This window comes from Bos indicus x Bos taurus, chromosome 15 (assembly GCF_003369695.1).
Source record: "Bos indicus x Bos taurus breed Angus x Brahman F1 hybrid chromosome 15, Bos_hybrid_MaternalHap_v2.0, whole genome shotgun sequence".
In the NCBI taxonomy this organism is placed as follows: Eukaryota; Metazoa; Chordata; class Mammalia; order Artiodactyla; family Bovidae; genus Bos; species Bos indicus x Bos taurus.
Window position 1 is genome coordinate 42,107,471 of NC_040090.1, and position 16,369 is coordinate 42,123,839.

A 16,369-nucleotide genomic window follows, 5' to 3' on the forward strand; every position below is an offset into this window, starting at 1 on the left:
TGGCGGCCCGTCTGCCGCAGCTTGATGCAGGATCCCTCCTCCTGCCCAGGTGACAGGGTTTGACAGCGTGGATGATGAGTCCAAGCACAGCGACCACATGTTCTCGGACAAGAGCCCCAGCCCGGACGTCTGGACCAGCGAGCAGAACCCACCCTACAGCTACTACCTGTACTACATGTATGCCAACATCATGGTGCTGAACAACCTCCGCAGGTGGGTGAGCCAGCCCTGTGCACCCCTTGCACGGGGGTGCTCCCCAACCCACCACACTGGACCCGTACTCGCAGGGCCGCACGCACACACACAGGCCTGCTTGCTGCAACAGGCACCATCACACATACAAGGCGGCCAGCCCCCATGCCTAGACACATGTCCATACACACACCACACCTGTGTGTGTGTCCATCCCTGATAGGTTACAGATGCATGACCTTCCGACACATGTTCACTCACCTCCACACCAATGGCGTTCATATGTGTGTCCATCCATTCAACACTTCACAGCACCTGCCAAGTGAAGGCCCTGTCCTGGGCCCAGGACACATAACAGGGAGCTAAACAGACTGTGTTCATGCCCTCAGAGCTTCCATCTGGTGGTCTTGTGTGCCCAGGCTCCCCCAGCGCACACACCCAGGCGGGGTCCAGGCGGCAGGATGCTGAACGGTCCTTCCCACCCCTGCTGGGTCTCGAGGCTGAGACCTCAGGAAGCACTAGTTCCTGGGTGAGGGGCTTTGAGTGGGACCACGACTGAAAGGAGATGCCAGGGGTGGAGTCCTGGGCTGAGCTTTCTGAGGCAGGGGCTCTAGTTCAGCTGTTGCTGCCCTGCTCAGGGGCTTCTGACATCTGGCTCCACTCTCTGGGATTGCCCCCTTCTTACAACAGAGTCTGGACTCGATGGTTTCTCAGGGCCTTGCCTGTCTGAATCTGGGCTGCCAGGCCCTGGGGGAGAGGAGGAGAGGATGGATGGAGGACTGGGCCCTCCCTCTGTTCTCCGGAGATGGCATCTCTTGGTTCTGAGGAGCTCTGGGCCTGGGTCTCAGATTTGGGGAGAGGTTGTTTCCAGGGTGCTGACCCTGCCATGGGTGACTGTCTTCCCTGGAGTGGGCCCTGAGCGAGCGGCGCAGGCCCACGGTCACTGGGGCAGGTGGACCAAGGGTCCTTTTTTACCATGAGCCTCATGCCTGCAGGGAGCGGGGCCTGAGCACGTTCCTGTTCCGGCCTCACTGTGGGGAGGCTGGCTCCATCACCCACCTGGTTTCTGCTTTCCTGACTGCTGACAACATTTCCCACGGGCTGCTCCTCAAGAAGGTAACCAGGCCCCTGACAGATGCCTGCCCTGCAGTAACAGTCCCGCCCTGGGGCTCCTCTGGGGAGGGTGGGGACCGCCTGGACTCTGGCCACACCCTGGGAGTCTCTGGCCAGTGATGCAGAAATGCTGGTTCCTTTTCTAGGCTTTGCTATCTGTAGTCTCTTGGTTTTATATTTAATTATGAAATAATATGATCAAGTCCATCCCAATTTAGGTTTTCAAAAAAGTGGAGAAATAGAAAAAAAATTCCTTACTGCTATCACTTGAAAAAAGCATCATTAGCTTGTTGTTATTTCCAATTCCCATCTTTTTTTTCCAGGGCATATTTTTAATAAGCTTATTATCATAACACACAGTTCCTTCTTCGTCCCCTAACTTTGTTTCACAAGCATTTTTCTGTGCTGTGACATGACATCTGGCTGCTCATCCTAAAGGCTGCGGAAGGACAGCCCTTCTCCAGCTGTTGCACAGAATCCATCCGATTTTTGCTTGTGTAACTAATGCTACCATGAACTCTATGCATTCAGTCTTCTCCATATTTTGACTCACTTCCATAGGAAGGATATTTGCTCAAACTCCTCTGCTTCCCTGTTCCTAGGGGCCACCTAGCCATGCCTCATGGTTCTGTGTGGGGTGGGTGCTACATCAGAGAACCACTCTAGCCCGGTCATGTCCGCCCCTTCCCACCTCCAAGGAGTTGCAGTGTTTACAGTCACAACCTCAATGTTTGTGGTCAAGCAAAACAACAAAAGTGGGGCATCTCCAAGGGCTGACTTGTTGGGGTCAGTGCCTGGGAGAGGGGAGCTGAGGACGTAGGTTGGGGTCAGCCCGGGACCTGGCAGGTGCCCTTCCTGCCGTGAGCTGTGCTTCTGGTCTGGAGCCAAGATGGAGCACTTCCAACAACGGGCAGGAGAGCAGTCCCAGGGAGGGATGGGCCCCGATGCAGGAGAGAGGTGAACACAGAGGGTGGGGTCCAGAGTCCTGGCAGGGAGCTCAGGGGTCTCCCACAGACACTGCCTGGAGCCCTGGCTTCCCTTGGTGAATGCTCCCCACCTTTGGCTCTTGTCCCCTGAGTTTGGTGGTTCTTTTGCAGAGTCCGGTGTTGCAGTATCTCTACTACCTGGCTCAGATCCCCATTGCCATGTCTCCTCTTAGCAACAACAGTCTGTTCCTCGAATATTCGAAAAACCCTCTGAGGGAATTCCTGCACAAGGGGCTTCATGTTTCTCTCTCCACCGATGATCCCATGCAGTTTCACTATACGAAGGTGAGGACTCTAGGGGAAGGTGAGGGCTGTCCTCCTCCCACGGTAGGGACCTGAGCACACGGTGCCTTCAGGGTGGCGCTGGTGACCAGTGAAGACAAGAGGAGGCTCCTGGTGAGGAAAAAGTGTTCCTCCCAGAAGCCCTTTTCTGGGGTTCTTGAAACCATGAGGCTTTCTTTTCTTTGCCTTTCATTTTCCCTTCCTTTGATATTCCCTACCTCTGTAATACTGGCACTGTTACTTGTATTAAGAATGTTAGCTATCATTTTTGTTACCACTATGATTACTAGGAAGTTGTGCATCTCTGGGACAGCGAGGAGGAAGGGAAAGGTGGTATCATGCATGGGGACCAGTCACCAGTGTACCAGCACAAATGTGGTAATGATGAGACCAGCCACACATTAGTGAAAACAGAAGTGCCTAGGTCTTCTAGGACAGGCTCCAAGCTTCTGGTCTCACGTGTGCGTGCTCAGTTACTACTGTGTCCGACTCTTTTGCAATCCCATGGACTATGCAGTCTGCTGGGTTCCTCTGTCCATGGCATTTCCCGAGCAAGAATACTGGAGTGGTTGCCATTTCCTTCTCCAGGGAATCCTCCCAACCCAGGGATCAAACTGCATCTCCTGCATTGGCAGGCGAGTTCTTCTTTACCACTGAGCCACCAGGGAAGCCTCTGATCTCAAGACCCCTTTATATAATGAGGAACTGAGGCTCTCAGAGAGCTGAGGTTGACATGCCTTCTAACTAGTGAAAATTAACTGTGTGAAATTGAAAAATATTAACTCATGTAAAAATAACACTAATAAATCATGAAATGTTAACACAATTACCAATTTTTATGAGAAATAACCATATGCCCACAAACTTCAATAACAAAATGGAGAATGGCATTGCTTTAAATTTTTGCAAATCTCCTTAATGTCTGGTTTGATAGAAGACAGCTGGATTCTCATCTCTGCTTCTGCAGTCAATCTATTGTGACAAATTGTTTTTACCAAAGTGCATGAAGAAATCTTGCCTCACAGAATAAATACATAGTTGGAAAAGGGAGGACCTTTCAAAAAGCCCTGGGGATCCTTAGGAATCCTGGGACTGTGTTTTCAGAACCACTGCCTAGGATACAGAGGCAGTGATGTGGCAAAGAGGTGAGAGAAGGACTTGTGATAAATGTGAGCTATTTCACAGCTGAGAAAACAAAGTGAACGCATAGCTCAAGCTTAAATCCTCCTCGGCTTACACTGTCTCACTACTGACCCTTGATCACTTCTCATTCCTAATCAATGCTCCATCTCTGTTAGTACTTTACTCAGATTAACTTTTATTTTGGATAATCTTAAGAAAAAGTGTTGACTACAAGGCAAGGCTGCAGAGTGGGTATTAAAAGTGTGCATGATAGGGAGATAGGCACAGGAGAGCAGGCTGGTGCCCGCTAGTCCTGGGCGCAGGGCCTTGAACATGAACATGTGCCGGTCAACAGATAAATCTGTAGCTGTTCTTTGATATCTCTGTCTTTGGTTACCTGAACTTTCACACAAAAAAGATCTTGGGAGTTTGTGATTTTAGGGGGAGGGGGATGTTGTTTTATTGTCCATGTGCCAGTTCTTAAGGAAAAATGAAATCTGCGATGTCCAAGTGTTGAAATGGACAGGCTCCCATCTAACGTTTCCTCTGGGGGGAATCTAGGAAGCGCTTATGGAGGAATACGCAATTGCGGCTCAAGTGTGGAAGCTGAGCACGTGCGACCTGTGTGAGATCGCCAGGAACAGCGTGCTGCAGAGCGGCCTCTCGCATCAGGTACCTCTCGTCCTTTCCACACTGTACGTCAGATGCCTGCTCTGTGCCAGGCGTCTTCGGCCCTGCCCCTGGGGATGGACGAAACAGGCAGGGTCTCTGCCGCATTCTAGGGGAAACCGCTGGGGAGACTCCTAAATTTTCATGGCTGCTCTGTTGCCTTTTTTCAGATCTCTGCTCACATGTCACCTCCTTGGAGAGGCCTTCCCCAATCACTCATTCTATAGTAGCCACACACCTGCCCTCATTATCCATCCCTTGTCTGCTTTTTTCCATAACATTTATTACTACTGACATTGCCAATTATGTAGTCATGTGTTTTTCTGTCCTGCCTTCCAGAATATAAGTTCAGCATTACATCCCTGAGGTCAAGATTAGATTTTGGCACATAATAAGCACTCAGGGCTTCTCAAATAGCTGAACAGTACCTAGATTGAACAGAAAACTGTAGGAATGGGACCCAGACATCACTCATTTTTTTAAACAGCTCTCTAGGTGATTCTGATATGGAGCCAGGGTTGAGAACCACTGCTCCAAAGGGTGTCTGTGTCCCTGGGCAGCTCCCCTGGGCAGTGTCAATGGTATAGGGAGAGGGCTGCATTGTGCTGCTCTTGTTGGACGCTGATGCAGATAAGAGGTAAGGCTCAAGATTCATTTTGTGGGGACTTGGTTCCCTGGACTGGTTGTCCCCAGGCACATCTGTGTGCCCTTGTCAGCTCTCGGGAGAGACTTCGAGAATCTTCACGCCTTCACCTTGCTTTCTTCATTGCCAGCGGCTCTTATAGTTCTTGTCTTTCTGATCAAGGAAATCTCAGTTAGAAATGAAGGGACTGAATGTGGTTACCAGGGTGACATCCTTGAGGACAGGAAGGCAGGAGGAATTTTGTAACAGCTCTGTGAGGCAAGATGTCTTGATGGAGGATCTGCTTTGGAGGAATAGCCTGATTTGGTATGGCTAAGTCTGAGCTGCCATGTGGATATAGAAAGTGAATATAAGGTATATTGTTTCATTTGTATTTCTCTTGGTCCATAGGAAAAGCAAAAATTTCTGGGACAAAATTACTATAAAGAAGGACCTGAAGGAAATGATATTCGAAAGACAAATGTTGCTCAGATCCGGATGGCATTCCGATACGAGACCCTGTGCAATGAGCTCAGCTTCCTGTCTGATGCCATGAAATCAGAAGAGATCACAGCCCTGACCAACTAGTCGAACGTTGGACATGCGTTTTAACTTTTTGGTTTAATTTCAAGTCTGCCGTGATTAACAGTGGTCAAGATACCAAACTAGGACTTTCCTCCATGGAGACGATACCACTGAAGAACTTTCAAACTAGTGATTTTTGGTTGCACTGTTCACTTTAAGGTCTAACATACCCATTTCGGTGGCTTCCCTGGTGGCTCAAAGTGTCTGCCTGCAATGCGGGAGACCTGGGTTGGGAAGATCCCTGGGTTGGGAAGATCCCCTGAAGAAGGAAGTGGCAACCCACTCTGGTATTCTTGCCTGTAAAATCCCATGGATGGAGAAGCCTGGTAGGCTACAGTTGATGGGGTCGCAGAGTTGGACACAACTGAGTGACTTCACTTCACGTCACTTCATGCCAATTTCTGTTAATATTTTTGAGTAATAGATGGTGACTCCTCCTTGGGGATCTGGGAGCTGGACTAATTCCTAATTTTCCAAATGTTCCTCTTCAAAGTGCTAATGCTTGCATCGTGGGGGCCAGGATCTTACATGGTCCAGTGCCCAGATACGAAGTCTGGTTTTCTGCCATAGTCTTCTCTATATACCCCGCAGGCTCGTTGGTAGTTGTTCATTTCAGCCTCTCATGGGCTGGCTGCCTTAAAATCTACTCCAAAGCTCCCTTTCATAAAGGAGCTACTTTGAAAGAATTAGACAACTTCCTTCTTTGCGTTTTTTTTAAAATGAGTTTTAAAACTGTTTATTTAGCCTTCCTCCCTTCATATTTAGGAAACCAAATATTCATATCACAGCCATCACTCCTATCCTGTGTCTTGGTTTCCTCATCTGAAAGGTGAAGGTTTCGATCAGATGAGTGGTTTTCCGTGGTGTTCTGTGAGCTCAGTTCCTGGACCACTTCAGGGCAGGGAATGAGAAGGGGGTTGAGGCTCTGAGGTGCTGCTTTTACTTCAAGGTGACTCAGCTTTTATCGGTTTTATACTGGGGCTTCTGTGTATTTACATTTGAACTAAGGACTTTGAAAAGCACAGGACTAGATGACCTCTGTTCCTTTTGGTTCTAATATTCTGTGACTGTAGCCCAATTATCATTTTACTTATGAACAGTTAGGGCCACAGAAGTGAAATTTGATTAAGGTCACACAGCTCTAATAAGTAATAGGATCAGAACTAGGTTTCCCTAATCCTAATCTAGTCCTTTCCCCACTCTTCCTTCAGGCCTGACACATTTAGAATTTTTTTTAATCACTGTAACTTGGTGCATTTCCCACCCCCCACCACACGGTGAAATCTCTCCTTTACCTAATATGCAGACCTCTTCAGTATGTACCTGGTCCCAGGGGCCAGGTAGAAAGCATTTTTAAAGACCAGTCTGAATTTAAGCTTTACCAATGTACTCTTCATCTGTGTTACTAGGGCCTGGTACATAGTAGGTGCTCAATAAATGTATATTATATAAAAATGAACGAATCTCCTCTTTTGGAAATATTTTAAGGTTGTATGCTCCTGGAACTCAAGAGGCTGCTCAAGGACCTTCTTGTCTATCTCTATGGACAAATATAGACTAGAGTAAGCCCTTGTGAATCATCACAGAGTTAGAAGAACACTATTTTTGCCTGTGAAGATGCTTACCTGGCTTTAGGTTGTCTTGTCCTGTTACTTTGTAACGATTATTCCCTCCACTGGTCAACTTAGCATACGGAACAATAAATACAGTCTTTTTACAAGGCAAACATATGCTACCTTATAGCTAACCATGAAACTGAATGAAAACCGAGCATTTATTTTAGGCACTCGTTTTTAAAAAGCCATTTGTATACATTTGCCTGAACATAACAAGTATTTTACAGTTCTTCATTGTCATTTTGTGTGTATCAAGCATTTAATTATTAAATAAAGTCTGTTAGGGCTGTGGCTCAACAGTTTTAAACTATTTTAGGCAAATCTTTTAAGTTTTAAAGAAAAGATATAGGCATCATGAAAAGCTATCAATAATAATGACTAATTTATCTATTCTGAATCAAGATTCAGATATGGATGACATTCACTAGGAAAACTCAAAAATTTGAACTGAAGCTTTCAAAACCCCGGAGGGAAACTTTTGCCCTTTTTTTCTAACTTCTGCTGTAACAGTTCATGAGTAAAGTCTCACATGGTCATTTCCTTTCCCTGGATATATCTCCAGTCTGTTCAGTCAACACCTATTGGATTTTACCTGACCTGCACGCTTTTCAGATACCTTTTTCTATAGCACAATGCACTTTTATTACATCATCAATCTCATTGGCCTTTTTAGGGTGAATCTCTTTCTTTTGTGATCACAGTTGGAATCAAAGACAATTGTACACTAGCCCACGTTTCTAGCAGAATGGTTTTTGAGACATGCTTACTCGAAAGGGCTCAAGTTCACACTGTTACTTGAAACTGCACTGTTGAAATGATCAATGTTATTGTTCTGTGCCTCATGAAAACCAATCACAGTTGTTCTGTGCCTCATTAAAACCAATCACAGCTCCTGGGGTGGTGGTTACCAGGCCTGTCCTGCACCTTTACTTTGTCTTACCTTGGATAAGGCAGAGTTAAAAGCACATCCCTATGGCTTTCTCTTTACTTGTTTCTGAATGCCGTGATGGTGAAATAATATTTTGATCATTTTCTGAGATCGCAGACGCAACTGAAGGTGATACACTGGTAATAAACCTAGGTATTCTCTACCTAAAAACTATGACTGTTATAAAAAACAGGTATAACTAACTGCAATAAAAGGAACACTTATCAGACATAGTTCCTTGAAAATTTTTATACCTTCAACCTCTAAAGAAATATATTAGGGAGACAGAGTATGCCAGAGTTAAGACTATAAACAGCTGCAAGATTGTAAAAATAAATCTCTGAGGGGGCTTTTATGTCTTTGACACCAAAATGTGTACTTCTCCATGATGATACACATTAATTATAAACTGCTACTCCTTCTTATAAATGGTTTTCCCATTCTCAGCACTAAGATTCTAGCCTGCTTCTCTAATTCCACTCTTTTATCTTAGAAATGATCTTACAAGGTAAAATATCAAAACCACCACAGGGTGAAGTATTTTATTATTTTTACTATCCAGTAGGGTAATAGAAAGACATGAAAACAAATGAACAGCTGTTGCTGTTTATGTTATATTGTCATTATAAATGTCCTTTATAAATGTGGGTGGTCACCTGATTTCTCTAATCTCCAAGTAGCTTTCTTACTCCTAGATAAAGAAAGCAAGCTGGACTTAAGAAAAAAAGTTAAAAGTACAAATTCTTTGGATTGCCTTTTAATGAATCCAACTTCTTAATGATAAAAATCACTGAACCAAAAGATACTTTCAAGCAGCCTTATTACCTATATTAGGTATAAGTAAATCGAGTCTAATTTGAAGTGTTTTAAAACATAGCACAAAAACAGCACAATCCGCCAGAACACAACACAAAACAGTCCTCTAAGGAATATAAACACTTGGTATATAAAAACGTGAAACTACATAATAAAAAATCTCAATTACCTAAAATTTAATTGCTAAAGATTATTTATTGCACAATACATCAGTTTGCCCCAAAAACAAAACAGATACTATTATCTTCAACTTCTAAATTCAGTACATAGTCAAATCCATTTTCTCAAACTAAAGTTCTACAGTATTATGAGTAAACCTTTGTTATTAAGACAGGGAAACTTTATAACTTACAAATTTCTTAAGAGTTCATGAAACAGCTTCATAAATCCTAGAAGGCACACATATTTCCTATCATAGTAAGTGCATTTAAGTACTTAATATTTAAAAAAGACAAGCTGTACAGAATACAAAAAGTACACATTTCATCCATTAAACAAATTTACAACTTTTGCAATTAGTTATTACAGTAGAACCTACCTAACATTCACATCTAAAGAATTATTACCCAGTTTAATGGAGTGAGCAAAAAACTGTGCTCATTTATTTGATAAGGCTAGTAAAAATATATTTCACAGTATCAGTTAGTGTCTTGGAGCTTATATTGGAAAATAAAAAGGTTTGGGCAACATCAAGTCACTGGGCTCACTATGAAAAATAATTCCTTGAAAGGTGAAGGATTCTGGGGGATAAAATCATTGGCTATACCTGGAAAGATCCAAAAATCTATGAAGGAATTTTATTCATTTTCAGAAACATTCTTAAATTGGGCAATCTGAATGAGACTCAGCAAAGTCATAAAATAGTACTCCATGGAACATATTTTAGAAGATTTAATCTCCAAAGACTTTTATCTCAAAATTTTCAAAATATGTTCCATGGAGTACTGGGGAACAGAGGAGAATTAGAGGTCTGGATTTTGACTTGGATTTAATTGAATTTTTTTTGGAAAAAAAATTAAAAAAAAAAAAAAATAACAAGTCCCATCATGCAACTGTGTTACTCGTCAAATTCCAATATACTTGTAATCACCATGCATTAACATGTTTTTGTTGGCTGACTTCATAAATATTTAGTTACTGTGGTACATAAATTTATATACGGAAATGTATAATGAGAAAATGATAGAGCAGGGGTGGGGTAGGGGGGTACTGGGGGGTACTGTGTGTGTGTGTGTGTGTGTGTGTGTGTGTGTGTGTGTGTGTGTGTGTGTGTGTGCAGCACGTGTGTGTAGGGATTTTGAGTATAATTTTTACTTGGGAAAAAAGTTCTGCTGCTGAAAGAAAGTGTGAATACCACAGATAAAGTCTGTTTCTAAAGAGCCTGCAAACGAGAGGAAGGGGCTTTCTCAGGTCTCACAGCCATCAAGTGCACTGCCAGGTCGATAGGACAGAGACCCCAGTACTCCTCTTGTATAAACAGCTGCCTCCATCAGGAAAGTAAACCAATTATTAGTACTATATTAGGGGGTAAAATCCAAGCTACATTTGGTCAGACATTTTTCCGAAAAATTACTTAATTTGCATTCTGATTAAAGTCCCCAGTATCCAAAAATTCTGCTGTCAATAAGCAGCAACTTAAATTGTATGCTTTGGTATTTCAGAAAATAGTAACATACCAATAATAAATCAGAAAATTATGTGGAATGTTAAAACACTTTTAAAGACATCAGGCCCTAGTTTATTATATGCTGAAATGTTAATATATAGCATAAAATAAAATTTTACTTTATCAACAAAAATTTTAAAAAATGGCTCAAGTGCTGCTGAACACCATATCTATACTCTTTCCTGGCGTTTCAAATGAAATGCAGTGAAAGAGAAAGTCAAGTCATCTCCTAATTTTCAGGGGTGTTTTGTGTACATATGGTTAAAAGGCTACATACTATTTTCTTAATCTAGGAAATTTGAAGACTCTGGGACCTCAGGAAGATGCCTTCAAATTAAGAAAATAAAAGCACCATAACCAATGTTAAAGACTTATCATAATTTGGACATAAAATTTAGGGTCTATGATGAAGAAAAACTTCCATCTGAATCTCCAGGATGAATAAGTATTACCAAAAGCTATTTAGAACAGTTTCCCAGCTGTAAGAAAGCATTTCTAGAATAGCCAAGAAGACTCCCCAGCAGAAATCCATTTACAAGGCAAAGTCCTGCCCTAATTCATAGTCTTCACCCAAGTTACACAGCATGGGGGGAAAAAACACTTAAGTTAAAAAACATGTAGTTCCAAAACACACTGTTAAAGTTAGGAAATAATTAGGGCTTATTTCAAGTACAAACTATTAAAAGAGCAATAGTCAACCACAAGGGGGCATACATATTCCTTAGATCCCAGCAGAAAGACTAATTTAAGTAGTAACATGCACTCTGATGTATTATACATTTTCAGTTAAGATTTTCTCTCACATGGCTACAACTTTTTAAAATTCAAGGTTTATTTTAAACCTAACTAAATAGATTCCAGAATACTCTTGCCCTGAAAAGTAACAGTGTTTCAGAAGCCCCCGGAAATGTTAACTCAGCAAAGAATTCAAGAGCAATTAGTCCTAATATGTATTAGAACAGATAAATAATAGGAAAATATAGTCTAAAATGGTAGCAAATTTTAGTTTATCCGAAGTGGAAGACAGGGAAAGTTTATCAAAATAAAAGGACAAACTGTCAGAATAGCAAAAATAAGAGGGTGGGGGGGGAATTGCTGTGTCTGTGCTACAATACCCCTGCCCTCTTTCCCCATGACTGAAGTATGTATAGCCCACACCAGCAATGGAACACTTCACCAGGAGGTCACGGCCTGTGGGGCTGGCCTGCCTCATCAGCCATGTTAAGAATATAGTTAGCCATATCATCTTCAGTGGGTGCATCAGATACCACCCAAGATTCATTCGCTCCAGTCATCTGTAGGCGACAAATAGGGCAATTCCTGTGTCGATCACTCCTATTAGAGAAATCAAATAAAGAATAGTTTGTTTTCTTTTTCTGTTTAAAACAATGAATTTGAAATGTAATACATGTACATTTTTTTAAAAAAGGAAATAGCATAAAAATGTATAGTGAAAAATACATCTCTTCCTCCTACCCTAATCTTTATTATCCCCAGAGGCAACCGCTGTTAACCAGTTTCTTATATATTCTTCAGTTTTTTATATATTCTAGAGATAGACTAGCCTTGACCAGCTTGTATGTGTCTACACATCACTGCTCTTTTTAACAAGTATCAGCACATGTTAGAGCTGCCTATTCAAAATACACTGTTTGGTTAGGCCATAATTCATTTAACTTATCTCCCATAGAAGGAAGGATATCCAGATTTTTTCCTATCTTTTGCTGCTATAAACAATGGAATGGAAGCATTCAAGGCTTAAAATAAAATGAACTTTACATGCAGAATAATTTTGGGGGGAGGAAAGAGCTTATATATAATCACTTAAATAAGATTATGTTTTCCAAAGGGATTTTTTTCTCTTGTCAAACATTACTTTGGAAATTTTAAAAATAGCATATTTGAGCCAGAAACATGTCACAGAGGGAAAATATTTTTCTCTTTATTGCTCAGTGAAATCTGAAACCTAAAAGTAGTTAATTGCTCTTTGGCTTCTGTGCAAAAATGTATAAATCTGTTCTAAAAACTAAATGTGAAAGTAGAGCTGACATATATTGTTCAGATTCATTTCTGGATCTTCAGAGATAGTTTTTAAGATAATTATCTGTGCTCTTCTGTGCGCAAAAGTCACAATTTTAAAATAGTCGATTTCTGCTTCTGGCCAAGGGACCAGATTTATATTCCCACTTAAAACAACTTAAACACTGGACAAAATACATGAAATAATGGTTTTCAACACTAAACACAAGATGACAAAGGATTATAATCCCAGAGAGATGGGAAACAAAACAAGGTGAGCCCTATAATTACCCAGCTCACTGCCTCTGAGAGTTCCCATGCCAGAGAGAGAGCAGGGGAAACTGAGACGGAGCCTGGTAGACTCCCTGAGTTGACAAGACAAGAGCAGAGAATCTTAGGACGCCAAGACAAAACTAGTTCATAGGGTAAAGTGCTGGACAAGAGAAAGCTACACAAAGGGAGAATCCCAGAGTCTACTGAAGGTCCCTGTAGATACATTCAGCAGAGTAATGATCAGTGTGTGCAAGTCAGGAAACTACTCAAGCCCAGGAATCACTCAAAAGGATCTGAGGGGACAGTAACCAAAGCTCACGAAGGGCCTGGACATTGCCTGTTCCTGCCAGACAGAGTGGAAAACCTTCTCATTTATGGAGCATCGGGTAGAGTACTCTGAAGGCTTGCCTCAGCAGGGCATAATTAGCTCTAAACTAAACATCACTCTGGTCCTGCCTAACAAGCCATAAAAGCAAGACTCAAAAGGATCAAACCGTTTCCAAGTAACTATATCCCAGAACAAAGCTCAAGGATATTTACAGGAATACAAAAATATCCAGTACCCCAAAAGGTAAAAAAATCACAATGTCTGGAACCCAGCTAAGAACTACCATTCATACAGAGAAGCATAAAAACACAACCCAAAATGAAGAAAACAATCCATCAAAACTAATCCAGAATTGACAGATACATCAGAATCAGCAACAAGAAAATGAAAGGTTATGATAACTATATTCCATATACTTAAAAAGCTAGAGGAAAGACCACATATTAAGCAGAGACTGGAAGATATTAAAAACTTGAACTTCTGGATGAGGACTAAGATATCTGAATAAAAAAATACATTGAGTGGGATTAATGGCAATAGACTGCAGGAAAAAAAATCAGTGAATTTGAAATGATATAGCAGTATTAATTATCCAAAATTAAACACAGAGAAAATGACTCAAAAAAGAAGGAAAATAGTATGTGAGGTGTGCAAAAGTGGTCTAGTACATCAGTGGCTGGAGTCCCAGAAGGACATGGGACAAAAGAGAACAGAAAAAGATGTTTAAGAAAATACTGGCTGAAACATTTCCAAAACTCATGATACTATACACCTACAAATCCAAGGAGCTCAATGAATCCTAAGTGCAAGAAACATGAAGAAAACTAAGGCACCTCAAAATCAAACTGCTGAAAGTCAGAGATGAAGGGGAAAAAACCTTAAAAACAGCCAGAGGAAAAAAGGCACATTACTTACAGAGGAAAAAAGTTAAGGATGAGAGCAGATTTCTCATAGAAAATGTTGTAAGCAAGAAAATGGTGGAGCAATGTCATTAAAGTACTGAGAGAAAAACTATTATCAGTCTACAATGTTATATCCAGAAAAAATCTCTCTCAAAAAAGGTTTTGCTGTCATTCAAAAAAATTCTATGGAATTTATAAAAAAGAGCTAATAAATCAATCATTATTAAGGTTGCAGGATACAAGACTGATACACAAAACTGCTTATTTCTAGTATATAGAAATACAATAATCAAAAATTGAAATTTAAAAATAACATTTAAAGTAACATAAAAATTATAAAATACTTAGGGATAGATCTGTCAAGGATATGCAACACTGGAAACTACGATTGATGACAGAAATTAAAGAAGACCTGTGGGAGACCTGGGTTTGATCCTTGGGTTGGGAAGATTCCCTCGAGAAGGGAAAGGCTACCCACAGTATTCTGGCCTGGAGAATTCCATGGACTGTATAGTCCATGGGGGTCACAAAGAGTTGGACATGACTGAGTGACCTTTACTTTCACTTTCAAATAAATGGCGAAACATTGTGAGAAGTGGGTTGGAAGATTTAATATTGTTAAGAAGTTTTATTATTGTTTAGTCACTATGTCCGACTTAACACTCCCCAAATTATTTAATTCAATCCCAATCAAAATTCTTACAGACTTTTTTGGGTAGAAATTGATTATAAAGTTGATTATAAAATTCACACTGAAACGCAAAAGATCTAGAAAAACCAAAACAACTTTGAAAAAGAACAAAGCTGGAGGACTAATACTTCCTGATTTTAAGACTTACAAAGCTACACTAATCAAAGTAGTATGATATTGGTGTGAAGTAGACAATAGGTCAATGGAACAGAAAAGAGTCCAGAAATACTCACCTGTGTTTGAACAACTGATTTTCAACAAAGGAGCAGAGGCAATTTTAGAGAAGAAAAGACAGTCTTTTCAAAAAACTGTGCTGGAGCAACTGGAAAGCCATTAAGGGTAAAACAAAAATTTTTTGATCCATACCTCACACCATATAAAAATTAACTCAAAATGGATCCTAGACCTAAATGTAAAACCTAAAAACAATAAATCTTTTAGAAGGAAAAAACTGAAGAAAATCTTCGTGACCTTGGGTTAAACAAAGATTTCTTAGATATGACACTAAAATGATTATTCATTAATCACAAATTGAGAAACTGGACTTCATAAAAATTAAAAATTTCTACTCTTTGAAAGACATTCTTAAGAGAATGAAAAGATAAATCACAGAGTGGGAGAAAATATTTGCAAATTATATATCTGATAAAGGGCATGTGTCCATAATACATAAAGAACTCTCAAAACTTAATACAAAAACAACTAAGTATAAAAATGGGCAAGTAGGATCATCAGTACCATGTTTCTAGATTCCATATATATGCATCAATATATGGTATTTGTCTTTCTCATTCTGACTTACTTCACTCTGTATAATAGGCTCTAGGTTCATCCACCTCATTAGAACTGACTCAAATTCATTCTTTTTAATAGCTGACTAATATTCCACTGTGTATATGTATCACAACTTCTTTCCATTCATCTATTGATGGACTCTAGGCAGCTATTGTAAACAGTGCTTCAGTGAACACTGCAGCAAAGGAGACACAGACATAAAGAATAGACTTTTGGTCACAGTCAGGGAAGGAGAGGGTGGGATAAATCGAGAGAGTAGTATTGAAATATATATATTACCGTATGTAAAACAGTTAGTGGGAATTTTCTGTATGACGCAGGGAGCTCAAACTGGTGCTCTGTGACAACCTAGAAGAGTGGGATGGGGAGGGAGGTGGAGGGAGGCTTAAGAGCAAGGGGACATACGTATGCCTGGGGCTGATTCATGTTGATGCATTGCAGAAACCATCACAGTATTGTAAAGTAATTATCCTCCAATTAAAAATAAAATACAGTTTTTAAAAAAGAAATGGGCAAAAGAATCTGAATGAATATTTCACCACAGATGAAATACATATAGATACGTATAGAAATTAGCATAAGAAGTGCTCAGCACCACCAGTCAGCAGGGAAAGGCAAATTAAAACTACAATGAGATACCACTACACATCAATTAGAATGGCTGCAATTAGAATGACAAATACCAAGTATGGCAAGGTTGTAGGGCAACTGGAACTTTCATACACTGGAGTGTAAAATGGCACAACCACTTTGGAAAACAACTG

General features: G+C 40.9%; 2 protein-coding genes across 8 annotated transcripts in view; one reads left to right on the top strand and one right to left on the bottom strand.

The window, feature by feature from the left end:
* Positions 1–9,971, top strand: part of AMPD3 (adenosine monophosphate deaminase 3) — a 53,355-nt gene extending 43,384 nt beyond the window's left edge. For all 6 annotated transcript variants that reach the window (XM_027563263.1, XM_027563260.1, XM_027563261.1 and 3 more), the window contains 5 exons: positions 50–213; positions 1,188–1,308; positions 2,403–2,576; positions 4,257–4,367; positions 5,398–9,971. In XM_027563263.1, coding sequence (XP_027419064.1) covers positions 50–213; positions 1,188–1,308; positions 2,403–2,576; positions 4,257–4,367; positions 5,398–5,574 — 747 coding nt within the window. In that variant the 3' untranslated portion in view covers positions 5,575–9,971. The remainder of the gene's footprint in view (positions 1–49; positions 214–1,187; positions 1,309–2,402; positions 2,577–4,256; positions 4,368–5,397) is intronic.
* Positions 8,857–16,369, bottom strand: part of RNF141 (ring finger protein 141) — a 36,893-nt gene continuing 29,380 nt past the window's right edge. Inside the window, exon 6 of one of the 2 annotated variants that reach the window (XM_027563265.1) lies at positions 8,857–11,932. In XM_027563265.1, coding sequence (XP_027419066.1) covers positions 11,782–11,932 — 151 coding nt within the window. In that variant the 3' untranslated portion in view covers positions 8,857–11,781. The remainder of the gene's footprint in view (positions 11,933–16,369) is intronic. The other variant, XM_027563266.1, reaches the window with a different exon arrangement.